The sequence below is a fragment of the Seriola dumerili genome, unplaced genomic scaffold (genome assembly GCF_002260705.1).
Source record: "Seriola dumerili isolate Sdu_G_001 unplaced genomic scaffold, Sdu_1.0 BDQW01000003.1, whole genome shotgun sequence".
NCBI classification, from domain to species: domain Eukaryota; kingdom Metazoa; phylum Chordata; class Actinopteri; order Carangiformes; family Carangidae; genus Seriola; species Seriola dumerili.
The window spans coordinates 760,357-788,287 of NW_019174258.1; the positions used below are offsets into that span (position 1 = coordinate 760,357).

Sequence of the window (27,931 nt, forward strand, 5' to 3'; positions counted from 1 at the left end):
TTTTTTTTCATATTCATCAGAGTGGAAATACATGGCCTCAGCGCACTGTCATATTTACTACTATTCTCCTACCTTTTTCTCTCTTGTGCAAGTCTATGCGAGTGAGTTAGTCAACAGTATTAGTGTTTTTCTTTCCGCAGCAGCCACAATGGACGCTGCTGCTCAACTACAGAGAGACAAAAGGGAGGGTGGATAAAATGGTTTGAAGTGTGAGAACAAACAGTAAATATTAATCCCGAATTGAGCTGTGTATTTCCCTCTGAACACACACACTGGAAATGAAAGTCCACACCACTGCCAGTATTAAATTGACAAAATGATCCCAGGTTGCAGGCTCGTGCGAAATTTCCTACACACACACACATGTAGACCTGAGATCTCATCTTACAGAAACCTAGGTAACTGTCACAGGCCTGTCGGGGAGAAGCCCCAACAAAATGAAGAAAAGATTCACAGCAGATCCCAACAATCGTTCCATTTAGAAAGAACAGTCAAGAGAGGGACGTGACATTCTTTTTCTTGTTCTCTAAAATACATCAGATGGTGGTGATAACGGTGTTTTAGTCAAATGAAGGTGCTGGAGGGAGGTGTAACCGTAGCAAAGCATGTGCATATTCTGGGAGTGAGGTGAACATTGGAGTTTATTTCCACTCTAGAAATACTGGGTGTGCACTAATACAGCAGCTGATCTGTTAACATATTTCCCTAGTTAGGAATGTCTTGATTTACTTAAAAAACATCTTTCACTAACAATCCACATCTTCTAAACATAAACTAATCAATACAATGATTGGTAAAATGAATCCTGCAATGTTTTTTTTTTTTTTTTTTAAACCGGAGGTTGACATTCTATTCTAGTAAAGCAAGGCATTAGGTTTACAGAAATGCATCTTTACTAGAGCAGCTATCCTCACCTGCAAATTGTTAGGCTGTGTTAGGCCCACGTTATATGTGCAAAGAAATGCATTGCAAGGAAACATGCAGAGAAACAAAAACAAAAATGACACTTGAGGAAACAATCAAAAGCTACATAAAAGCTTTATAAATACAATAAAATCTTAAACCCTTAATGGAGAATTCTAGCTGTTGTAGTAATATGTGATAGCTGGCACTCTAGGCTCAATGCTTTTTTGTCAGATATTTTTTATTTTCTCGTAGTGGAGCTGCACAGGTAATTCATGCCATCTTTGGTTGACTGCAGTACTGAAGAGAAAATTAATATGATCTCAAAATAAACTTTCAACAAAAGGGTTGTTAGAAAAACAGCATCAACTCTCAGCAGACAACTGCGCCTCAATGTCCACTCTGCAGATGGGGCACTTCTTATTGGTGAGGAGCCACTGATCCACACACAGTTGATGGAAGAGGTGCATACATGGTAGGCGTCTGCAGGGAAAACACAAATTCAAATTCAGTGAGAACTGAATTTTGGAAGCAACATCTTGAATTAAGTACACTTCTTTTTTTTGTCAACCTACATATTCGGTGTGCCTCACTTTTATGATCAGCAGGACACAAAGTGGTCCTGCTCTTCTGGCCGGTCTTAACCTGTTTTTTTGGCATAATAATGTACTTCCTGATTATCCTTGTTTGTTTAAACTGGTGATATTTTATATTTTTATTATTGTCACCAAATCCTATGAAAAGACTAAAACAAGGGCGCCACGGTGGCTCAACCACTTAGGCTCAGTCCTTACCGCAGCGGCCATGAGTTCAAATCCGATGATGAATGAATTCATCAGACTAACACATATTGTCTCTGTGGCCTGAGCCTAATATAGCTTATGCCATAGAGCTTCATTGTTGTCTACAAAAAACACATGATTACACTATATGATCTGTTCCTTCATTATTACAAAGATTGGCCCTGTAGTTCATTTTGATCAGTCCCGCATCAGCACAATCCCGCTGCTGTAAATACTGATTAGTGCACTGAATCCGAGACTTAAAATATTACCAAACAAATACAGTATTTTATCATTTTAAAGCAACATTTGTTACAAACTACAATTTCCAGCTGTTTTATGAAATAATTGTGTCTAAAAAAGCCTATATATTTGTGGCTGCCTTTAGTAGGAACAAATGGACTTCGGGATGAGTGCCAAACACAGGATAGGGTAAACAGAAAGTGCTGCGAGACAGTCTAGCACGTAGTTAGTTTTGGTCTTTTCGTGGGATATGTTGACATTAAAAAATGACATGTCATCTGCCTTATCCTGTAAAAATACAGAGGAGTGATCAGAGAAACACTGATGCTTCAAACTGTGTGAAATGTTAAGAACATCTGACTGGATCAGAAATGTGTAAAACCTCAGTTCTGTTTGTTTCGGTGTTTTACACGAATATGACCAGAACCATTTAATACAGGCATATACTCAAAATCACTAAAATCCTTATAGGGCATGACTGTAAATAAACTATATTTTACAAACTCAGAAAAAAAAAAAAAGGGTGAAACTGAAATGTGACACTCATTATTTCCTTTTATACCAACAGAGGGCAGAAAATCCGCTTAAAAAAACCTGAGTGAGTGCCAAAAACCAATTCCTTGAGGCCGGTAATTTTAAGGCACTCTGGGGTTTTCTGCTGATTACAAAACCTTTGGGTTTTTAAAAATGATATCTCGAGAGACGGTGGCAAAATGGAACAACTACACCTGCTATCCCACATGTCTGTGTTTAAAGGCTCACAGACACGCCCTCCTGAAAGCATAATTGAACACACTCAAAACTGTGACAACCAGTGAAGAAAACACCCAGGAGGGGAACCATTTACCTGACGTCCTCCCCCTCCTCCAGTATAGACAGACAGATGGTGCATTTTTCTTCTGTGTCTTCATCTGCCCCCTCGTCTTCGTCTTGCTTACCATGCAGCTTTCTCTGTTTGTGAAAAACGTTTGGACACTTGACTTTTGATATGTAGCATCGATCAGTAAAGCAACCTCAACCAGACTCATTACATATGGTTAATAAACATATTTATCCACTCTCTATTAAAAACATTAAACTGCTCAACTAAAACCCTACGGTAACATTACAAATACATATATTACATTTGTATAAAAATATAATATTGTCTATAAAGAGGTAACTATATTCAGAACAAACATTTCAACAAAAACGTTAAATTCCTTTGGGGACAGAGAGAATGGTCATTTTGTCCTGAAAACAGAAAAAAAAAAGACTTTCTATCTGTTGTCTCTATACTAAACAAATCAAAGTTATTAGCCGAATTCCCTGGCCCCCAAGACTAATACTAACATCTACTGTACATGTGAGCAGAGACATGTTTCCAAATTGATTTGTTCATTATTTCTCACCGATTCTGGGGTTGCGTGCATATTTTTTCCAATAGATGCCCAAGCTTCAGGGGTTAACTGTTGGTCAATGTCTCTCTCCAACACCTTCTGTATTGGGTGGCAGGGTGTTAGATTGCTTATTTAGGTACATTTGGAAACCTCTAAGGAAACTTTTCCCCACCAATGTCTTCACAGCTGCAATCTCTGGTAAAAGACACTACAGTATTTTCTAAGTGTTGGCAAAACATCAGACGTTTGAAATGAGCACAAAAGACCACTGCCTACTCTGTCCCAGAATAAACTGTAACAGAACATGCACAACTATATACAGTATCTACAAAATCCATTGAACACCATATACAGTACATATCTACACACACTCTCACAGGTCCTCACCTTTTTGTACTTGTGTGGGTAAGTGCACCTCTCTATGGTTCCCTGAGAGGCTCCTCGGTTCACAGTCCCCAATCTTTCCTCTAAATGCAGCAGGTCCTGATGGAAGTAGTAGAAATGAACTGCTGTCAGACTGACAGACTGACACATGCACAGGGCTTTTGCTCTGTACACACAGAAATTTCTCTTTTTTGTGCAGGAAACTGCACCACACTTGGCCAGATAGTTTGGCCAAGCTTGGCTATTCATTCAATAATCCACACCAATTTAGTGGTGACGAAGAGGCTTTTAAAAGCATTAATGATCACATTAACACCCACGTCTGTCCTGATGATAGGTTCTTCCAATAATTGCTGCATACAGATGTCAATATACTGGGAAACCAATTTAACAGCAAAATTAGCAAATTATTGTCTGTCCAGTACAGAACAGGTGAGTGACATCAAATTACATACACTTGGCAGACTACTTTTATTCAGGTTCAGTGTCTTGCTCTTCGACACATCGACATGTGGGGCAGAGCTCAGGTATCAAACCACCAACCCTGTGAGTTATGGCTGGCCTGAGTTATATAACACATTAAAGTGTGCACTAGTGTGAGTTGGGGTCCATAAATAACTCCATAAACAGCCAGTAAGTTTGAATGCTTATGTTAAAATTTAGTTTTTTGTTAAGCTGTTGAACATTTTCCTTGTATAAACGTCCACTAGAGCACTATATCTGTTTTCTCCTTTCTTCTCCCTTCCCTATGAGAGCTGTGTTTATCCAGTTCCAGTGTGTATTCTGAATACAACAAAACTAACATTGGATGGTGACGCACTGATAGAGTTGCTTACATTTTTGCCTTGTTTGTACTCAGGGTTGTAAAACACATTCACCAACACCAGCGAATAAAACAAATCAACAGTCCTCACCTCATAGGTTCTTCCAAAGCCAGTCATTCTAGATGAGATGTACCGAATGTGCGGATAGGTCACTTCAGATATGCCAGTGTGCTATGAGGGAGAAAGCAAAACATGCACAACACATCTCATTCAGCCCCTGGAAAATGCTTTGTTACATAAATATATTTAGTCCTTCTGAACCACAAGACTACCATACATTTTTACCACACACTTTTTGCAGACTTTATTTAATTTCAAAGGGTCCTAAGCTTCTGGTGGGTGTTAAAAAATAATGTATGCGATTAGTGATTGAGTACTTTGGCTTTCAGCTATGCCATATTAGTGTATTTGTATGTGTATAAAACTAACCCTAACATTTACCAACAGTATATCCTATAAAAAGAATAGTTGCAAATTCCTATGTACATGTATATAAGTGCTGGTGGTATTAGAGGAAAAAAAATTACGAGGGGCTTCGAAAAGTGTTCACGTGGCACATATGTAATGATGAAGGTCACAGATGTATACAAATTTAAACTAATGAACTCTGCTGAGACTGTTCATCAAAATTCACTTGTGTATCCTTTGGTTCCACTTCTCTACCCCCTAATTCTGAGCAAGCAAGCTATGATTAACTGTGGATACACTCAAAACATCTGGGAAACTTTCAACAGTACCCTGACTTTATGTGCACCTGCACTGATGCTACAGAGAAGAATGGATTGCAGAAGACAACTAATGTTTGGTTGTTTGAGGATGACCATGGAAAAAAATTAATAGTAACATTGCGAAAGTGTTGACTATATTTGCGCAGGATCTGACTTGAGGCTTCTGGATTTGTTGAGTGTGCATTTGAAATGCCTGATGAGCCACTATTAATTGCTAATGCATAATTCATGTGGTTCACCAAACCATCCTTGAAATAACTGATGTTATAAATAAGGAGCCAGCACCATTAATCTCAGCCAGACTTCATATAAAAGTCATTCTTTCTCATTTATGCTAATGTATGCATGTGTGCTGAGGGCTTCTCTCACCATGAAGGGAATGGGGAAGTGGTGCAGTCTGGGGGGAGGGTGGTAGTGGGGCAAGTGGGAGTGCAGGTGCCCTGAAGGGTACGGTGCCACAGTCACTCCAGCCTCGATGCCAAGCTCCCTGTTGACAAACGCATAAACAACCATTAGCCATATCTACAAGACCTGAACGTAAAACCAAGCGACCATAGAGTCGCATTAAACATTTGTAATATTTGAGGAGCTGAAATTAAACTTGAGCTGAATTAGGACTAAAACCAACCATCTGCCAAGCCTCATTACTTCTGATACTGACCATGCTGTTCTCTGCTCAGGCTGGCGAGGGTGGGAAGACATAGTTTGTGGCACATGGATGTGGTGTCCATGGCCATAGTTGGGGTGCATTCTGTGGGGGTGTGGAGGCGGACGCTCATGTGCTCGTCTGCAAGGAAAGGAAAATGCAAATTTGACAAGGAGGTGGTTCATGGCTGGAGTTCGTCTTTTACAGAAATATGAATACTCAGAATACTCACGTGGGGTGTTGCATCATCCTGCGCCTCTGGACCTCCATCCTCTGCAGCATCTCGTGTTGATGGAGCCTCTGTACAGAAGCTCCCAGTGCCGGCATGTGGTGTGGCAGGGTCTGGTGGTCTGTAGGCAGGTGCTGGGCCAGTGGGGCACTTGAACTAGAGAGGTGGTGGGTAGTCAGAGGAGGGGGAGGGGCAGGGGGCACGGCGTGGCCTGAAGGATGCGATGGCAGTGGGGGATGAAAGGTGACAGTGTGGGGAATGACATAATCGCCTTGTGGAGCAGGCTGAGGTGTAAGTTGGGGGTTCCCATGGGAGTGAGGACAGGCGGAGGAGGGCTGATGATGCAGTGAGCGTGCTAGAGAACCATCTGGATTAGAGGAAAGAGAAAAGAAAAAGAAGTAAAACGTCTTTAAACACTAAAGGATGAAGCTGGCAATATTGTCTATTTTTGTTATTGTGGACAAATCCCATGGAAAGTCCAAATCGAACAATGCGGGTTGGGGCATTCAGCCCCAGCCCCATTCGTTCTTACTGATGGCATACATTTTTTAAAAACAGGCCAGATCATTAAAAAAAAAAAAAAAAAAAGCAGGACAGTATTTATGACATTGAACCAAAATAAACGACAGTGCTCATGCTCATTGTAATCAATAAACATATCTGATGGCTTTTTTATAATGTTGGGATTCCCAGTTCCCTGTTTTTTTTTTTATTTTCCTCTACAATACATTTTGGATAACAGTAGAACTCTAAGGTACATATGATTAAGCTATATCAGATTTTAGCTACAAAGGAAATACTTGTTCATAGGATCAATTGGCTTTTGGTGTTGGTAAGTTTGTGGAATTTAATGACAATAAAGTAAACAAAGAATGTCACCTGACTTATCCTTTAAAGAAAAAACTAAAGTTTAGTAATTACTGACATTATGCAACAGTCAAAATGTGAGTGCAAGGGTTCTACATTTATACTTTATGCCAGTTGACAAACATCTTGGCTCAGCATGTTACAGATGATGCATTTGTAGCAGTATTTTTGTTGTTTTTTGGCACAAACCTTCTGCTATTAATATGACAGGTTTCTGGCAAAAACAAAATGATCTGAGAGGACTACTGTGAGTCATCCACCTAATAAATATTCACTTTTTTTAGTTTAGTTCTTCTTGGTGCAGACCTCCTTGGCTCTTGTCCAAGCAGCAGTAAAATGAGGAGAAATGAGGCAGAGAGGCAGGCAATAGAGAGGTGAGCATAGGCACCAGCAGCAACTAACTCTCTTACTACATCCCCACGAGAAAGCCTTGTTACACTGCTTCCCTTTCCATACTGAGCTATTCTGAGTAGAATGAGCAATTAACTACTTCTGCCTGGTACAGTTCCCACAGCACTTGGCACATAAACCATCAGCCTCTGTTAATTACTATTAGCATTAGGTTTTAGGAGTGCAGCTCTCTGCCAATTTTCATAAGTACGGCACTGCAAATGAGTGAGTTTTTCAAATGCAGCAACAGACGCTTGACTTTATGATTTGAAAAATTCAGAAAAATTAAGCCAGTGGTTAAGGTCTGGTTTCCTGCACTGCATGAAGGTGGTGTACTCACAAGAGGGGTGAATGTAATGTCTGCAGGGCTGGGGTTGTGTTTGTGGCTGGGGCTGAGCCACCATGGAGGAGCTGAATGAGTCCACCACAGCTGGCTGGCTGGGCCCAGGGGTGGCCTGGGAAACATAAGCAGGAGGCCGTGAGGTGGAGCCTGGGCAGCACGGGTCAAAGGCCGAGGTGCTGCCATGAAAACTAGCCCCGCTGTTTCCACCACTCCGAACACTGCTGTTGCTCAGGTCCACCGGCAGAGTTTGCTGTGGGAGGAAGGCAGAGATGTTATATGCTGCCATGCTCGGGTGTTAAATAACAATCCCCGTAACCCTATCAATGCCAATTATTTAGAGGCTGCTAATTGTGCCTGTCCTTGCTAATAACAACCATCAAATTTAGACATTACTTAATTTAGTCATGGATACCAGATTTATTTAGAAGTGCCATAATAGAGCCACATACAGCAAGAAATCAAAAATACTACTATTTACAACTAGAGTATATTTGTGTTGAATACCTGGTCATGGTAGTGGGCTGTGTTGCTGCTGCTACTACTACTGTTGCTGCTGACTCCAGCGCAGGGTGCGGGCAGAGCGCTGGGACGCTCAACAGGGCAGCTAGGCTCTTGAAAGGGCAGGGATCCCGGGGGCTGCGGTGCTGGGTGATGGACATGGTGGAGGAAGTGGTGAGCATTGCCGTGGCTGTGGCTGTGACCATGGCTGTGCTGAGAGCCACTCGTCTGCTGAGAGGATGACGCCTGCAAGCAACTTGAATGAGAGTGGCTCAGGGACAGGTGACCAGGAGAGGGGCCTCCACATGGGGAGTGCTGCTGACAGCAGGATGGGAGTCTGGGCATGGCTGTGCCGGCGTTTTCTCCTGCTGTACCTGACAAACCAGGTCTGCTGTCATCTATGAGAGTAAGGTATATGATTAGGAAAAATATAGGATGAGGCAGCAGGTTAGAGTTTTAAAGGGCAGAAGAGGGCGAGAAACACAAATGACCTATGGTGACATATGACTGCACAATACAGAACATTTCACAGTTAAATGTATAAACATTTTAAATAATATCAGCAGCTAAAAGAAAGCTGGGCCCAAGCTACCTCTGAGCCAAAGAATTGAAATTCTACAGCAGCTGGTTTCAACATGCCGTGTCCTGTCTTACCCTCTGTGGCCGTACGAGAAGAGCCACTTGGCCTGTGTGTGTGCATACTTTCAGGTATTGAGCCTGGGCAGCTAGTGGAAGGGCCTGGGGCATCATTGAGCTCTGAGGTAGAGGCATGATGGGAAGATGACGACGAGGACGACCTGACTGTTTGGGGGTGAATGCTGCTAGAGGTTGTTGGCACAACTGAGAGATCTGGGGGGGAAAAAATAAAGTGTTCATTTAGAGGGAGGAGAAAGAAAAGAGGATTAATGACAATTGTGCTCTGAGGGAGAAATACAGGTATCACTTAACCAGATGCATCAACTAGAATTACGTTGCAAAATAAAGTTGCTGGAAACATGGTCTCAGTTACAGCATTGAATAACGGCCAGGAGGGTTTTTGCAGAACACTATGATGTCAAAGTGAAATTGACCTTTGACCATTTGGATATAAAATGTCATCACTTCATTGTTTTAGCCTATAAGACACCAAAATCTAATGAATTCATCTTTGAGTCCATGGGACTATTTGTGCCAAATCTAAAGAAATTCCCTCAAGGCGGTTTTGAGATATCACATTCAAGAGACCAAAAATGTGTTTTGTGAGGTCACAATGACCTTGACCTTTGAACACCCAAATCAAATCAGTTCATCCTTGAGTTCAAGTGAATGTTTGTACCAAATTTGAAGAAATTCCCTCAATGCGTTACTGAGATATCGTGTTGGTGAGAATGGGACGATCAAAGGGACAATCTGAAAACATAATGCCTCCACCCTAGTTGTCACCAGTGTTAAGGCATAAAAAAAAAAAGATAAATAAAAAAGCACTAAACTTTAATTTATTGATAGAAATGAGAATTACTGATCCAAAAAATTTTTCATTTGTGAATATTTCACAAAAAAAGTCAAAAGTCACTACAATTAGAGTGATCTGGGGTCTGACTATGTTTTGTTTTCCAATTACGATTTTATTTTTTTAATTTTATTTCTATTTATTATTTGTTAGTTTTCAAACAAATATACACTAATAGCTGACAGCATAATATGACAACATCTAGATGCATCAGTTGTTCCTTGTAGATTAAAAAGCATGATGTTCACAATTCATACGACCACCTAAAATTCTTCTGGACACTTTGTCTGGAAAAGAATAATCCATGTGTGGACTGTAGCATGTGTGTACTCGTCTGCAGAGGCTTAGCAGCCGAGGAGAAGAGCAGACCTTATTAGCATTCCAGTGTGTGAACTCCATCTGCTTTTCATATTCACAAATTAATTTCCCCTCTTTCTCCTAAGAAATGCAAATACTCTAATACTCGGTGCTCTACAGTTTTGCTACCCCATCATGGGTGTGGGCTGATAAAGAGACTGACATTGGACTTAAGTCACACAAGGTCACAAAGCAGCCTGCTTTTACATGAAATTAAGGACTTGTTTACTGTTAAAAGAAATGCAAATAAATAGGATACTGCTTGAGGTTAATGGGGATTAATGTTAATGGTTAATTCACAACAATACACTTTTTATTCCGGCTAATTGATGTCCATTATTCATATTCAAAGCATAATAAAAACCTGTTGATATTTTACTAGCTGAATTCATAAACTCTAAGATATCAGGATCTGAAATATTCTTTTTTGCAAACAAACAACATTAAGGACATTTGTAAAACAACATTTTATTATTGCTCTATCTTCATAAAGATATTAGCATCGAAAAGTTGTTTCTCCTGGCCTTGACACTGTCTTTAATTTGACTGTATAAATACATGGATCACAATTACATCTTTGAGACTGACAATTATGAAACATCTGAGAATAAGGATACTTGATATATTGTAATATCGAAGAGGAATTGTTACTATGATTTTATGAGTAGTTTGCTTAAAAAACACACAGAACACAGAACAGAACAATACTATAAGCTTTGGTACAGGAGGAGGCAGATAACTAGAAAAGTGAGACCTAGATTAAAACTATGTTTAGTTATCCTTTAATCAGACATTTGCTTGGATGGAAGACTTTTCTAGGCCCATTCTTACCATCTTCATCAACAGTGAGGTCCACCACCTCCCCAGCATTCTGACGCAGTGGTTGGATGACAGTTGAGAGTCTGTGACGTCCACGTGGCTCCTGGAGGCGATTCTGGGAGCAACTATTAGCCCAAATCCTGCCCAGACCCCCCACTGAGCGTGACCTGTAGACATACAGATATTAATAAACAACTATTACACCAAACTTTCTTTATGGCAGACACCTTGACCTGTCATAGCAGTTACTAACATTAACAGTGTCTCTGCAACAGAGCTGGATCCCTGAATGCAAATCTATCTGATGCACTTTATTTAATTTAGGTGTTAACATGGTGATTGATCCTTGTATGTTTACTTATACAACCCTTTAAGACAGCATTGGTGTTTTCCATCAGGACTTTTAGACAATTTTGAACCGGACAAATTATCCTATTCCAAAAGACATGCCAGCTGAGACTTGTGTGCTGTCTGACATCTCCTTAGGGGGTTTAGTTTAACACAACACATATACCTAAAACTGAAATGGAAACCCAAACTTAGCGTACATTATTTTAAATTATGAACGTACATGCATAAGAAGGTGCTTGTTGTGTTATGTATCAGAACCGATCATGGTACAAAACATAGATTGCGGTTTGTGGCTCTAACAGAAACTACAGATTGCTTGCTTTGTGTCATCATCCACAACGCCCTACCACTTCCATCTAAATCTTACTATTCTTTCCACATGCTTTCCTTTTTCCTTCTTCTCACTTGAATGCTCTGTACCTCTCTTGCCCTGGCTTCAGCCCTTCCTCTTTTCTTCCTTTTAATTTTCTCTCTCAGAGGCTCCTGTCGCTCTACCCCTTGCTCTCTATGAGACTGAAATGAGAGGCCAGGGAATAGTCACATTTCGCCCCACAGTGCCGTAAAGCCAGGTGATCAGAGGGAGGAGGGATGAGCCCGAGGGACAAGAATAAGAGTATGGGAGTGCCGTAAAGCTGGATACCATGGAGCTTTGTGGCTAGGGGATTTCACTGCTGCTCCCTCAGGGATTTTTAAAATACACCAGAGCAGAGGGAAAAGGCTATATATCTAAGTGCCAACAGCACAGCCTTGTTAACCACAGCTTCTGATGTGTCAAACCAAATTATAGACCAACTCTGTGATTCTTATTGATTAAATCATAGACACTTTAGAGATCATCAAGTGATTCAATAAAATCCTTAAAAGAATGATGCAAGTGTTTTTTCTCTCTGTGTTTGCACAGATTTCTTGCAGGCCAGAATCAGACAGGTAAGAGGGGTTAAAAACTTAAAATTGGCTCTTGGTGTTAATATATATGTAATGTAATGTGTTTGTCTTTGTGTTAGCCTTGTGACAAACTAGCAAACCTGCTTGAGTGTTACCCAGAGCCTCCCCAAATGACCACTGTGATAGACTGCAACTGTGAACAAAACATGGAATATTAATTGTGTCAATATTTCTCTTTTACTATTCTGCCTTTATAGTATTAGCTCAAAACTAGACTCAGTCAAGTTTAATTTTTGTTTTGTTTTTTTGGGACTGTTCTTGTTTATTTGAAAGCATTACAATAACTTCAGTAACTGAAACATTAACCTTACCAAAACGGTTCATATCTTGCCATAAATCAAAAGTGTGTACAAGAGCTCAGTGACTACAAGATTATACTGAAAGTGTTAATGCATCAATCATAGGATGTAATCCTATAGACTTATTAAATTATTGATCTATTCCACATTATGCAGAACGCTCAATTAAGAGTGTGGCTTTGATCACGTTCCTCAGATGTGTCTCAACTCAGGAAAGGCCTTTCTCTGCTGTTTATGATAAGGGGGATTCCCATTTACTAATACTTTCTGCATCCATTTCAATTTCCTGTGAGACATGCAGCACAACAATGAAAATGGAATAAAGGAGGTTGCTGATTAACTTTCTTAATTCACAAATAAGAAGTGTGCAAGTGTGCAGAACTCTGAGTGCATGTATACACGAACAGACACACACTTGCGACTACTGGCAAAACACACAGCAATGAGGGTGGTAGACAGAGGGGGATGCATGGTGGTTGAATTGGGGTCTAATTGGCCAGGCTCCTCAGCTCTGGTCCCAGGGAGCAGGTCTACCCACCAGGGATGAGTTCCTAATTAAGTAGACCTGGGATTATTTTGTAAATATATGTTTATCACCATAACCCCCAGAGTGTGAAAGTGAGGGTGGGTGGTGGCCAAGAGGAAAACAAAGTACATTGTAAACATGAACACTATGGGAATGGGTGGCTTGGCAAAGCTGAGGTTGTGCAAAGCCAACATGCTCCAGGGATCAGAGCAGGGCTGAGCACTGCGGTAATGTAGAGTAAACTGCTGGGACTGATGCTGCTGACAGCCAAGGCTGGGAGTTTGGGAGTTAAAGGGGAGGAGATCATACAAGGCAGGAATAGCACTGTGTAAGAGTGGTAAACAATTTGAAGCATCAAGCCTTGCATGGATGAAAGTATTGAGTTTGCCTTCACAATTAAGCATATTATGGTGTCACTCTCTAACTATCAGCACTGAATAGAGAACAAATATTTTCTCACACTGAGCATTGATCTACACTTACCCCTTTATCTAATATAAAGAAAATACAGAGCGAAATGCAAGCCCTTCATGTTGATACAGTACATTTTGCTTGGGATCATCAATGTGAAAACACAAAAGGAAATATACACTTATACAAAAAGCTATGCAGTTTTCGGACCATAACGATTTGGCCCTTTTTTCGAAATCACTCAAGTCTTTACACCTGCCCATTTCTACCACATACAAAATGTTGACAACAAGATCCAACTGTTCACTTTTTGTCTAATATATCTCAAAAGTTGACATGCACCACTCTTATAAGACAATCAACTTTATTATCTTCATCTGTGAGTGGTCATAATGCATTGGCTTGATATAATATCACCCAGCTCTCTGTCAGCAACAATTTTAAAATATATATATATATTATGTAGAGGGCTCAAAAATGATAATAATGCAAGGCAAATGTGAGAGGTTACAACAGCCATCACATGTTTTGTTCTAAGTTACATTTGGGCAAGTGGATTTTAAGCCATCTCAAACACAGGTACAACATTACCATATTAAAAGATAGAATGCACACTGGTTTCCTGATGACTATGTTTTATTGTCAAAGAAAGTGTAATGACATTCAAAAAGTTCTGTGATTCTACTACTATGCATGTCCTGAGCTGAGCTGCAGAATCAGGGCAGAGACTGATCAAGGTCTTTTTAAATTGATCCATATCAGCTACGTAATCCTGATATTGTATCTCACTGCGCTCTGGGTAAAGCAGCTGCCAAACATGCCCCACAGTGCACTGTTAACACACTGGAATGTTCCCCTAATGCACCGCTTTGCAAGTGAGTGAAGTGTGGAGTGGCATGAACAAATAAATAACAGCCATCAGTTCACATTAAAAAATTTGACACTGATTAAGTCTGGATTAAAAATGACAGTCTAGTCCTACTTTCAGTAACATATCGCACCGTGTCCCTAAACCGCTGCTTCTGGTAGAAAACTTAATTTGAACTTCCACATTCTGTACAAGCTGGGAATGAAGAGAGGCTGTCCAAATCCTGTCCAAGCCTTTGTGCAACAACAGTAACTGACTGCTACTCTTCTGTCTACAGACATATTAATAATTACCATTAGACACTACATAAAATACTAGAGGAAAACATTAAAAGAGCAGCTTTATTTGTTCATGTGAATGTTAAGGGAGTTTTATTTTATCAAAGTAAGCCTGTGAGACTATGAGTGCATTGTGAAACTGGTTTACACAGGAGAATGTGATTACCATGTTGACTATGGTAATTGCACATAGTCAAAATTAAATGAATGGGATCAGAGGCAACCGACTAACCAACTAACCAGTTAATGAGAAATACTTGATAAAGACATCCTTAAACACTACCAATAAACCAGCCAGGGCCATGATACAGTATGTATGTGTGCTTACATGAATTGTGCCTATGGCACTGTTCAGACCTGGCATTAACATCCATCTCAGGTGATACGATCATAAGTGGACAGCTCTAAGTTCAGGGGTAAACACACCCAAGATGCACTGGGGGGCAGATTTGAGATCCAATCACTTAGACCACATGCGGAGGTGGTTTGGACAACATGTGTCCACATTCTTTTAGCAGTGAAAGCGCAATTGTGCACAATAAAGGACCGCCTACTCTACTGACGTCCACTGCCAGTCTAATTAGTCCTGACCTAATATTTTAATGTTTCAAATGGCTAAAACCTTAAATCATTGTGCAACAATTCGCTCAGCTCCTCCTTGCCCCGATATCTCACTCTATCCTCTCAAGCACAGTGACAACAGACCCGTCTGTCAGATTGGCTAAAAACAAGAATTCATACATGTTTATTTGCATATAAAGCAGGGAAGTGAGATCCAATCACAAGTGGTCAATCAAGATGCATGTGGAGACGCATTTTAATGCCAGGTGTGCGAACTGACATACATAGAGCTGTCCACCTGTGATCAGATCACCTGAGACGCATGTTAATGCCAGGTTTGACCAGGGCCTACGTTAACATAAACGACACACAAACTCAAACTCACATTCACAAACTGGCCCACTGGCAGTGTAAACAAAGATTTCAATGCTCATTCTGTTGGCCTTTGATTCTCCGCCCTCCCGCTCCACTGCTGCCCATCCCCCCTTCAGTGAGGCTCATCTCTACATTCTCTAGCGAGCCAGGACATCTTTGGAAGTCAGGAAAACAGGCAGATTAGACAAGCTATGGCATTCCAAGCTTGGTGGAATCATTTCTGGGAACTATTTTCAGATATTACTGATACATTAATATAAAGTGGACAAAGAGGGATACTGTTACAAAAAGGAGAGACAGAAAGAGGTTAACACAGAGGCAGAGGTTTGTGAATTGATATGCATAATCACCTACATAAGGAATTAGGGGAGTATTGAGACAGTAAGTCACATTATTAGAATGTGGAAATAGGATTCTCAATGGGGTGAGGAAAATGGAAGTAGATAGTGGGAGGACATATCTTTTGTATTGCTAAATATTTAGCAGTTCCTCTGAGAAACAGAACTATATTCATCCACTCATTAATCCTCCGTATGTTTATGAAAGCCATGGCAGAATACCCTTATCAACTACCCTATTTAACCAATTTCTTTAAACAGGTTCATACCAGTTGCATAGGGGTATGATGTGGCTTTAAATAGATTATAAGATTTTGGCTATTTGTTTGGATGTAGAATGGATATTAATTATAACATGTCACGTAAGTTTTTTCTGGCTTGTTTTGCCAGTAAAGTTGGGGTGAGAGGGGAGGGATGACATGCACCAAAGGGCCACCGGCTGTACTCTAACCCGGGCCGCACGGTAAGGATAAAGACTAAATGGTGCTAGCTCTACCAGGTGAGCTAGTGGGGCACCTCACACTAACGGTTTAACTAACTTTAAACTGTTATTATATGAGTTGCTCAGATCAGATGATTCAATCAAATAATCAGTAAGTTTTATGTGTGATGATTCTAGGAAGAGTCGAATAGCCACAGCACTGCGCAGGTCCGTTCAGTGATTTCCCTACTGTAAAGAACTAGGCATGCAGCTCTACAATGTCTGCGTTCTCTGAGCAATGAAAGCAGAACTATGGAATCCATATGCAAAGCAGATCCAGTGGAGCATTACACCACACTCTATGCTATGCTATTTCATCTACAATACTATACATATCCGTCAACACTCACAATCAGCAACCTGCATTTACTCCTTTTCCTACTTGTGTCATAATGGCTGCAACTGCATGTACAGACCATCACAGCCAATAGCCATATTTGGGTTAAGGCATCTACATAGTTCTTAAATCCACAACAGAGTATGCGGGTGGCCATTAATATACAGGAATGATTAGAATGGCAGAACATTACAATTTACCATTATTGCCTTACCCTGACAATGAAAGGTCTAAGAGCAGAAAGTTTGAACATCTCTGCTACTTTAAGGAAAACAGTGGTGAAAGGAGTAAGACATCACAAACAACTGTCAACTCTTTAATATATATATATATATATATATATACACACACACACATACAGTATATATAATAAAGACTGCCTTCACAGTGTAAAATTAAATCATAAGGTCCAAATAAACCTTGAGACCTCTCTTGCAGCATCATCCACTTCTCCATTGGTTGTTCCAAACACTCATCGGTTTGCCTGAATATTGCTACATACACTGCTACCGTTTGTTGCTTGGTCATGACTGCAATCAAAAGTGAAACAGGCTCACAAGCATGCTAAACCCATACCACCAACTCTCACCCCTGTATTTCCTCAAGTCAGTTCTGAGCACTGGTGCTCAGTTATAGAATAAGTGATATGTGAGTATTACTCACATATAGAGAGGTCATCCAAGTTCACATATAGCACCTGACCAAAAGCAGACATTAGCTATTTCAACTTACTGTTTTATAAAAGGAAATAAGAATATCCCAATAAACAACACATAAATAGCACAGACCTGATTACACACAAGTGTAAAATGAAGTGAAATCAAATGATCAAGTGATATTTCCTTATAAAAGTTTGTTCAGGATTCATTTTGTATCGTGCATAGTCCAATTTGTTTTTTTAGACAGAAAAAGAAAATTCTAAATAAAGATGGTTATCTTCATTTATTTCTCTTACATATAAGGTTGGCTAGCATGTCCACATACAGTATATTACACAAAAATGCACTCAAACATGTTTTTCTTGGCTGCTGACATTCACCAAAAAGTGATTTGAGTAATTCTAAGGATTAATGTATTCTCAGACTGTGCTGGTGGCATTGTGATAAAACAAAATTGTAAAAAAATATTACCAAAGAAAACAAAAATCAAAACACTTTTTACAGCAGTATGGGAGCCTAAAACTTTAAGAGCATCAACTGCACATGGCTGACATTTAGCCTATAGGTTAGGCAGGGCAGAGAAGGTAGGGAAACTGAAATGGCTGAAGAAAAAACATGAGGAAAATACAATGACTATGAAGGGCTATGAAAAGAACTGTTTTTTTTTTCTTCATAAAAAGAGGATGAAAAGGGAGAAAAAATAATTAAAAAAATGTCTATACACTGAGCTACAGTCCAACTTTGCCGTAAGCCAGGAAAAAAAAAATGGATAAATGTTGTAACAATGTTCATATAAGATCCTATGCTATTGTACACAGCACAGATCAATAGGGAAGTCATACCATCAAACATGTAACTTCAAAGCTTACTGAAAGAGCTGAGGTGCCTACCTGAAACCATCTCCAACTGTGACGATCTCCACCTCACTGTCTGTTGAGGTGACGTTGATCTCCTCGCTTGCAGGGACAGCAGGGGCTGGTGCTGGAGTTGCCTCAATCACCACCACATCCTCATCTAGAGCACCTGAACACACCAGAGGAAGTTAGTATAGTTTTGACACACCATACAATCTGAGAAAGTACAATAAAATATATATACTTGAAATGAAAATTTCATTTTTGGCTACCCCTCATTTTATTTTGACACTTTGCTCAATCAGAAATATTGCCATTAAAGTTGGGTGATTAGTGATGAATACAAACAAACCACTATGCCTGTTTTGTGGGTTTGAAGTAAAACAAAATAATACACATATTTAAGTTTTTACATGCAGTCATATGGATCTACTCTTACACAGCATAAAGATGTAACACTTTTCCCCCATTTATTTTCTGGTCTCTACCAAACAATGTTGTGTTTAAATATGATATATGATATATAATGTGTTCTTGCATTTTCAAAGGCTAAAACCAGGCAAGTAGTATTTCTCCAGTTTCATCATGCTAACAGCAGTATCATCAGGCTAACAGTTCAATGCTGGGCACAGGAGAAATATAGGTCAGCAGTGCTTAACTTTGCACCTAGATTGACTTTCTTCCTTCACCTCCTGTGAATGTGAATGGTTACCTATGCAACAGCCCTCTACCTGCCCTCTACCCATGGGAACCCCCTCAAGTTTGTTCACCAAGGGTTAATAGTCACAATGAAAGATCAGACAGAAGAAAGTAGAGTGTAGGTTCTTTCTTCAATCACAATAAAGTTATTTTCTATATATATTTTAGATGGGAATTACAATATTTTAATAAAGCTAGTAATCCATGTTGTAAAAACTTATATGGTGACACAAATGTAGACCCTAGGGGTTGCAACACACAGACTCAAGCATTAAAATGCATATTCATATGATCTACCGTTTTCCCTATATTTTGTGAATTAGAGTTGTTTAAACATTGGTTTAAATCTCACAACCCTTTCAAAAAACGATATGATGTCTTATATACAATATTCTGTTAATGGTTTGGGTACTTTAGATGATCTGGTTGATCCTTATTTCATTCTGCAGCATCACAACAACCTCAAACATACAGTTAGTCATAAAGAATCTTCAGCGACAAGAAGAACAAGGAGTCCTGCAACAGATGGTCTGGCCCCCACAGAGCCCTGATCTCAACATCATCAGGTCTGTCCAGGATTACATGAAGAGACATTGAGACAGCCTGAATCAACAGAAGAACTGTGGGAAGTTCTCCAGCAACCTACATGCCAAGTACCTCGAAAAACTGTGCACAAGTGTTCCTAGGAGAGGGTGGTCCCACCAAATATTGATTTGGTTTTTATTTTTACTTTAAAAAAAAAAAAAAAAAAAACTAAAAACTTTTCATATTATCTATGAAAGCTTTCTCACTTTTCACGCTTCATTAAGGTCACGGTCAATACTTCATCTCCAGGAGTCCTGCATGTGTATTAATGCCATTTACATCATAAACAAGTAACCCAGTTCATCACAGGCACAGCTCAAAACAAGTAAGTCACAGCAAAATAATTTGAGACAAATGCATCATTCTTCTCAGCCTTCTTAATGGAGCTGTTGCCTTTGCCACAGGCAGAAAATGAAGGCAATGCCTCCCCAAACATAACTGAACACATAGCTCAATCTATGGGTTTATTTTAGGGTTAAGATCAGATGTAAATCTAGAATTTTAGTCACCACCAGTGATGAAGATAATGTATAGCATATAGTCACAGAAAATATATGTTTATTTGTGTTTACAGTCGCATGCCTGTTTCTAATTATTGTCACAATTTTGAGTTGCTGACTCATGCATCTGGTATATGAGTCAAAGTTACATTCTTAAGCCCTCCTTGTAAATCTCACGCAAAAACGTTTCTGGTAGATTGCAAATGTTAACTATATCATTGTCAACCTGAATTCTAAATATATATGTCAACCAATAAGAACTGACACATTTAGATATACTTGTTTATTGCTAACAATATGGTGAGTATGAGCAAAACCTTACCACATTCAATCACTATTTGGTAGGGTGTCAATTCATCTGGAATTGAGCAGAAAATCTAATATACTGTAGTCTGTAAAAGCTAGTTAAGAGGTTTTAAAATAATCAATAGAGGGCATTTTAAGGTACCTGCTACATTACTTATATGACTTAGTAACAAATGTTATTTGCGCAAGTTTAATGCTTCAGTAGTGCAGAGGGTGTTTTTGTGAACATGACTAAGTGACTTGTCATACTAGTAAAGTCCATAAATTCCCTCTGTGATTTCTATTCATATGTCTCCTGAGAACTGCTGCTTAGCACCCTCTGCAAGTCTAGCTGCCTGGCACTCAGTTGAAGCTTTTATGTGGTTACACAAACAACAACACCTTTCAAGTTGGTAGAGAACTTTAACCAATATGTGCAGTGTTTTGTTAAGTAAACACACCTACTACTACTACTACTACTACTACTACCTTTCCTAATATGACTTTACAACAGAAACTGGAACGAATATGTAAAAAACCACAAGTACTTGCTTAAGTTAGCAACTTGAGCAGATGGTAGCAAGAGGACGTGTAATAGGTTTGCGATTGAACAAATTTATTGAATTTTATTGTATATAATACAGCAACCCAGCTGTGATCTGCATTCAAATATACCATGTATTTACTTTTTAATATCTTCTGTTGAACTTAGGTTAAAAGGTAAGATTCACCCGTTTCCTGGCTATATCCCGCATCTATGTGATGAAGGCAGGTTTCATCACTTGCCTCCTTGCTTTACCCTGCTGTAAACACATGCCCTGTTTTCCCTGCGAGACCTGCTGTTTCCATGCAAAGGCTGCTGCTCAACAGTGTCTGAGATTTCTCCCACCTGCCTCCTACCATAGAGGCACAACAAATAACTTTCCATTCTCCCCTAGGGCCACAGCAGCAGAAATATTGCTGAGGCTAAATGGCTACAAGAGGAAAACAATGAGCCACGCTAAAGGTGGGGCTTTTCACAGGATATACTGACTCCTTTTGCGAATGCTAAAACATTTCAGATCAGAAAGTAGACGGTGCCCTTGATGATATGCACACTGGGCTGTGCTACTCCATGAGAATGAGAGCAGAAAGTGATGGTTTAGATTTGGGAGCTGCTTAAACCTGCTGTTTCAACAGGTAAAGGAGGACAACACTTTCCATTACAGCCTGCCAGGTGTGAGGCCCTGGAAAGCCCAGGGGAGTAGCTATACCTTTATTAGTGGTGCAGAAGCTATTGCAAAAAGATAAAGACAATATTCTTATGCATGTTGCAACATTTATCATGTTTATCGAAAGCTCAAAGGATATATATATATATATATAATATGGTTTATTGGCGTTTTTTTTTTTTTTACGTAGACCTGGGACACACAGCAGCTGCCATGTAAAGTGGAGGGTGAGAGCCATTTGTAAGTGTATTTTCACTCCTGCCAAACACTATACAAGGTGGGTCCTCTGTTTATAGCAGTGCAAATCTTTGGCAATCTTGGATTTGTAGTTGAATAAAAAGAAAGTTGGGCACTATATTTTGATTCTCTGATTCTTACTGCAGTGTACAGGGTGCCAAACCATACTGGGTTACCACTGAGCTGCAAATAATGAGGGTCATTGTCTGACCGACAGAAAAAAGCTAAGAAAAGTGTGTAAGGGTATGCAGCTTTTTTGTTTAAGTTATTTTATCTAGGTTGTGTAAGTTAACTTGCTAAGGAAGCATCTTACTGTCTTCTTCCTGTATGCAAATAATGAAATTAGAGAGTAATTTACTGAAGAACATCACTGGTTAAATGTTTTTTGTAAAAACAGAAGTTAGTGTTGTGGTTCTGGAGTAACGTGGGGACGAGTTAACGAAAAAGGAGCCTATTAAGGAGGAAGGAGACAATAAAGCGGAGCGCTCCGTCATGTTGTTAACATGTCTCTAGAAGAGGAGAACAGCCTCTCTGTCACAGCTTTAGTACTGGGGAAAGCCATCATCATTCAAAATGCTATACAGGTGCAAGAGTTTTCAAATGAAACCAATGGCCTTTTTTTTAAGATGAACTACAACATTACTCTTGTATGTGCACTCTGTATGCCATACTGTGCCCTCATTGTTTAAGCTCCACCTTTTTAAATTTATCAATGTGACATTTTTAAGTAGTGTTATTAAATTTTTTTTTTGGCATTTGTGAATTGAATTGCAAGGGATAAGAATCTCAATTCTTCTGTTTACTCTCCTTTACCTCCCTGATTGAGAGCCAAAATAAAATCATGTGTTGTAGAATCAAAACCTGTAAACAGACTAATGTCTGTGAGTGAGACAGTTTACAATCATGACACTTCTGCTATAACCAGTTAATTTCTTATTGTGCAGTGGAGGAAACTGGAAGTCTCGTGTAAGATAAATTGTGACAATGCATGCCTATTCAAGTCATTTACGTTTAAAAAAAAAAATATCACACAAACAAACATTTTTTTTTCCTGATAAAAAAAAGTCAAACTCTCACTGCAAATGTGGCCCTGTTCTCCAGCAGCCGCCATTCTGCTTTTCTTGTCAGCGCATTTGAATTCACATTGCATGAATGTACTTCAATTAAAATAAGTGAATTAATGCTTGATAGTGTTTTTTTCTGCCACATTAGAGATCCCAGTGCCTCTGAGCTTTAGGAGACATCATCTCCATTATAATGTTTCAACTGTGACGGCTCCTCCCTTTGCCTATTTCTTTTTTTTTTTTTTTTTTTTTTTTTTTAACAAAGTGCAAAAAAAATCACAATATCTTTTGTAAGCCTTCCCTGTTGGTTTATAATGCTTTTAACCATATGATATAGCCTACTTGAACATACCTCATGTTGTAAAATGACATGTTAGAAACAATATAGAGAACACAATGCAACACAAAGATACAACTGTACTAGAGTCAGGGTTTGTAATTACCTGTAGCTACAGTCGCACTGTTGGGCTGGCTGCTGGTACTGCTGACATCTACATACAGCTCATCTTCTGCTTCAGTAGAAGAGGGGGAGGACGAGTCACTACTCAGCTCCTCGCTGGAACTACTGGTGCTATGGAGTAGAGCATACTTCCTACGTGCAATCACTTCACGTTTCTTCCTCTGCAGTAATAGTCGCTCCTTTTGCTTCTGAGTCCGCTGACCCCCTCCAGGAGTTGTTTTCACAAAGCGTTTCCTATGCAGAGGCCGTCGGCTGCTCAGACACGGCCGCTTCAGAAGCACTGGCTCAGCCTCAGACCGCACCCACTTATGTGAGCGATTCCCCCGAGTTCGACCCAGAACAGGGCGCACGCCATGTCCAGTGGCTCCTCCTGTTGTCAGGGCAGGAGCTTTGTGTTGGCCCCCTGTTGCTCCAGCTTCCCCGTCATCCTCTGAGCTAAGAGTGTCCGAGTCGCCAAATCGCAGGCTAGAGGAAGGGGAGGAAGCACAGTCACTAAAAGAGGACTCGTGATTATGTTCATCCTCACTGGGGTGCTGTAAAAGTTCTACCCTTGGACGCTGAGGGGTCAGTGAACTCTCACTGATTTGGTCCTCCTTCAGCGAGCAGTCTGATGGCCCTGCCTGTTGGCCTTTTCTTTTTCTACGTCCAGGAAGGCTCCGTTCTGAGTCTCTGTGTGTACCCGTGTCCCTCAGCGACCGATGCCTGGACTCACACAGGGTTTCAAATTCACTGCCTGCCTTTCCAATCACCTCCATGTTGTTAGGGAAGCTCTTGGCTGCCTCCACTGGCTCTGGGTTAACCAGTGGCTCCTTCAGATGCTCCTGTCTGCTGGGGGCCTCAGATGGCACCTCACTCTTCATGGTGGCAGGTCTATCCTCACAAAGGACAAGGACAGATCAATATGTCAGTGACAGAATTAAGAACTTTCGAGAGTTCTGAAAAAAATAAAAAGCAAGTGCTCACATCAACATTTGCCTGATAGATGATCTAAAACATTCTATCTTTTAATTCATCCATGAAATGCAATGTTGAGATGAATCCTCGGGTAAATAAATGAAAATCAAGTTACCAATGGTCCACTGAAATATCAGTGATAAAAATTCAAGCAGTTTGGCAAGATCAACTTGACACCATAGGCTAAAATCAGATAATCCAAGCAGATTTGTTAGATCAGAGGACAGAGCTGGTTGCAGATGAGATAATTGTGGTTCTAATTATGCCGTCTGCACTGATTTGTTCAACCCTTTCGAAAAACAACATACAGCAGAAAATATGAGCTTTTCTTTGGGATAGAAATGTATTTCTAGCATTTTACTGACCAATCAACAGCACACAAACCTAAAAAAAAACATTAATATGCCTGTAATAACACTGTGCTAAATGTGGGGCAACGCATTCATTCACTAATAGTCATTCTGCTTGTTAGTACAAATTAACGCAGCGTGACCCAAGGCCGCTGACTAAAGCTTGAAAATAAATACCCATAGGCTGAGTCAAAAGTAAAGGCTGAGTCAATACTGATGTGTTGTATTGTTGATTCCAGGCAATGTATGAATCAGATTGAATAAAAATGGGATCCCTGAGGGAATATCCACCATGAAAAGTGATTCTTGTGTTTATGTCCTGACCGTGGGACAATTCTCTCTATATTTGTGTGCAGCAATAATTGACTAACTAGAAAAAGAGACTCTTTGAGCAGGTTTCAGTGGGAAAATTTTTACAGCTGTGCAAGGTCTCCCTGAGCAACACTAAATTCCAGCATTGCCAAAATTTGGACTACTTTGTAATAATCAAACTAAAAGTTTGTTTCAATGTTAAGACTCCATATGTATTTTCAGAAGGCACATGGGTGATTACACCCTTTTGCCAGCCAACAGTGGTGTTAACTTTGACAAGGGTTATAATACAAAGGAACTGGTATTTCCAAATTGGCAATAATAATAATAAAAGTCTCTGTGCCCTCAACTGTCAATAAAACTGAAAGCCCCTTTTAATGATTATCATAACTGATTAACTGATTACTGATTGTTGCTTTGAAGAAGTTTTGTTGCATGTACTCCTCAGTTACACTGTTATGCTGATGTAAAGTAGATGGCTTTCTTGCAATATATCACATATCCAACAACAATTCATTTGGGCAAGATATCATATTGTTGTACATCCAGAAACAAGTGTGAAGTGAAATAGGAGGGGTTTGTCTTCAAAATGTGGTGTACCTGAATTACAAAGGATTATAGTACACCAAAGATCTGTAATAGTTCAGGCTTTATATGGCTAATAATAATAATTTATTAAAAGATATTTAAAAAGATGTACCCCAATACTGATACAGCAGATCATTTTGGACATCCCAATTGTGTATTTTGGGCAACAAACACACAAACAGTGTTCATGCAGTTGAAAAGAGTACATATGATTTCAAAAATATTAAATCTGATCGCTCCTGGATGGAGTTATCAAAATTTTTGTGGATACCTCTATTGCAGATACCACTGTGTCATTAATCACACAGGGTGCTGCATATTTGTGGCGATATTCATTGGTGACAATGTAAAGAAAATGACAGAAGTGCAGGTTGCACTATATGCATGTGGTGATACAACCCAGAGCAACAAAGCGACCACACTTCTTGATATGATGTAATCATAATCATCAAAATCATGGTACTTCTACTTCAGCAACCAATTTAGGAACATATTGTACCAGTGCTTTCTATGCAGCCATCTGGAAGTACATGTGATGTAACACAACAAAAGAAAATAAAAACCAATGCTTTGCTAGTAGCATCCACATTGTTTGCTGAGACTACACAATTAACAAACAACAAGAAACATTAAGAAATTTGGATGTCTTGCTTTCCAGTTCTGCTTTGAAAAAATATCTATAAAAAGGTGGTAAGAGTGTCAAAATCCATGTGTAATTTTATCTGCATCAAAATAAAACTTTTAAAAAAAAAGCATGGATGCCAAACATGGTAAAAACTTGAATATCCAACTACTGCACTGAAGATACTTTTAAAACATTTTATTCTTTTGTGGAGGGGCTCAGTTGTTTGCAAATTCAAGACTGCTCTTTTTAAGATACAGGACACAGCTACATTCACTTTCCATCTCTCACTGTTTCAGTAAAAATGTAACACAACAACATTCCCAGTAGTGTTGCTGCAGGTAAACTGTAGTGCACTACATTATGTTGCACAGGTGTGCATGATGTTCCTGTATGTTGCAATGCATTTCATTTGCTAACAGAGTGAAAAAACACATAAAGTAATGACATTGCAATCTTCATTCACAGCTTATTTCATGATAAGGAACCAATTTTCACTTGACTTTTGAGAAATAGGGCTGATGAGATTGATGTTGCCAGGGGGTGCTTTTCTTAAGAATTTTGTGAAACTGTGACTTTAGTGAGTCTGCTGTTAATAACACTTGACAGAATGCTGTTTCTGATTTTATATACAACTAACTGATAAGTGAGTGTACTTCAGATGCCACAGAGAAAGCTGCGCAATGACATACATGAAGAGAGGGGCCTCAGAGGACAGCCCTTACAGACAAAAATCCCCATACATCAAGGCTGAATAATACAGATTTCTCATGACGAAGGTCGAATAAGGAATAAGCAATAGATAATACCAATACCTAAGACCAACTGAACCAGTCGATACAACTAGTATAACAAAATATATGGTGTAACAGAAATGGTAACAGTGAACCAATTTAAGATGTACGACTGAGCCAGGACTGCTGAGCTGCTGCTAACGATGCCCACTGTGCTTTCTGTCTGTGAAACCACAACCAGCCACTATGATTAGGCCAGCAAAAACAGAGCTTCATAGATTTATTTACCTTGACAGTATCAAGCCTGAAACTGAGGCTAAGCATAGTTTCTACAACGCTTAACAATTACAATAAGCTGCTGTCTGTCTGTAGCCCACAAACGCTGCTGGCGTGACTAAGACCAGATAAAACTCGTGTTAATAGAGAAGCACTCAAATATGAACATCCAATGTTAGAAACTTGTGTTACCATTATTTCGATAACGAATCAAGAGAAACCAAAGTGGACGGCTAGCCAACTAGCCTGACACATACTCCAGACAGAAGACAACAAAAGACAACACGTACCTGGGTCTAAGTCCTTTTTTCAAAATGTGTCACCGTCCTTTTTCAAACATGTGAGGTTAAATCCTGTGGGGAAACAATGACAAGCGTTGAAAGTGGGCAGTAATCCTAATGTTCACCCTAGCTGCAACTAGACAGGCCTATACAGAAATCGCAGTCCGAGGACGTTAGTGGCTGGGAGTGTGAAACTGACAACACAGTCCCGAGCTGAGCCGAGAGGCAAAATCGACGGCAACGGGCCCTGGGTAGCTACGAGCTAAGCTAACGTAAAGGCTAGCTGCACTTCACTCATCAAATACCCGATTATACTCAGCCATTTTGACTCGCACAGGAATCCTACCGACTCTTAAAAAGCACTACGACTTCTCCATCATGTTTATATTTGACAAGATTGAAATGCCTCACTATTAGCCCTCGACGAAGTTCCCATTCCTGCCTTCCGAGGCATCCGCTGTTGTTTACTCAGCAGGTCGTCTGTTCGCTGGCTACGGCTCACAGCTACAGTGGTGAAAATAAAGGCATTACTCTCAGCGCCGCACGGGAGCGCTACATCGCTGCCAACGATCAGCTACTTTACGACACTTTGCGACAACTTGATTTAAA

At 39.8% G+C, this 27,931-nt stretch overlaps 1 protein-coding gene across 3 annotated transcripts; it reads right to left on the reverse strand.

The window, feature by feature from the left end:
- Positions 1-623: 623 nt before the first annotated feature.
- rnf111 (ring finger protein 111) lies at positions 624-27,824 on the reverse strand. Of its 3 annotated transcripts, XM_022743992.1 has the most exons (16): positions 27,734-27,824; positions 27,332-27,394; positions 23,189-24,075; positions 18,201-18,333; positions 10,894-11,048; positions 8,871-9,065; positions 8,223-8,614; positions 7,716-7,968; positions 6,122-6,485; positions 5,905-6,030; positions 5,613-5,730; positions 4,606-4,686; positions 3,695-3,790; positions 3,320-3,406; positions 2,776-2,879; positions 624-1,386 (listed from the first exon to the last, which is right to left on the reverse strand). In XM_022743992.1, exons 3-16 carry the CDS (start codon positions 24,063-24,065, stop codon positions 1,269-1,271), a joined length of 3,099 nt encoding a protein of 1,032 aa, XP_022599713.1. In that variant the 5' UTR covers positions 24,066-24,075; positions 27,332-27,394; positions 27,734-27,824; the 3' UTR covers positions 624-1,268. The 3 variants fall into 3 exon arrangements, with proteins under 3 accessions (XP_022599713.1, XP_022599726.1, XP_022599720.1); XM_022744005.1 differs by lacking the exon at positions 3,320-3,406; XM_022743999.1 differs by lacking the exon at positions 27,332-27,394 and having other exon boundaries at positions 27,734-27,804.
- Positions 27,825-27,931: the final 107 nt, after the last annotated feature.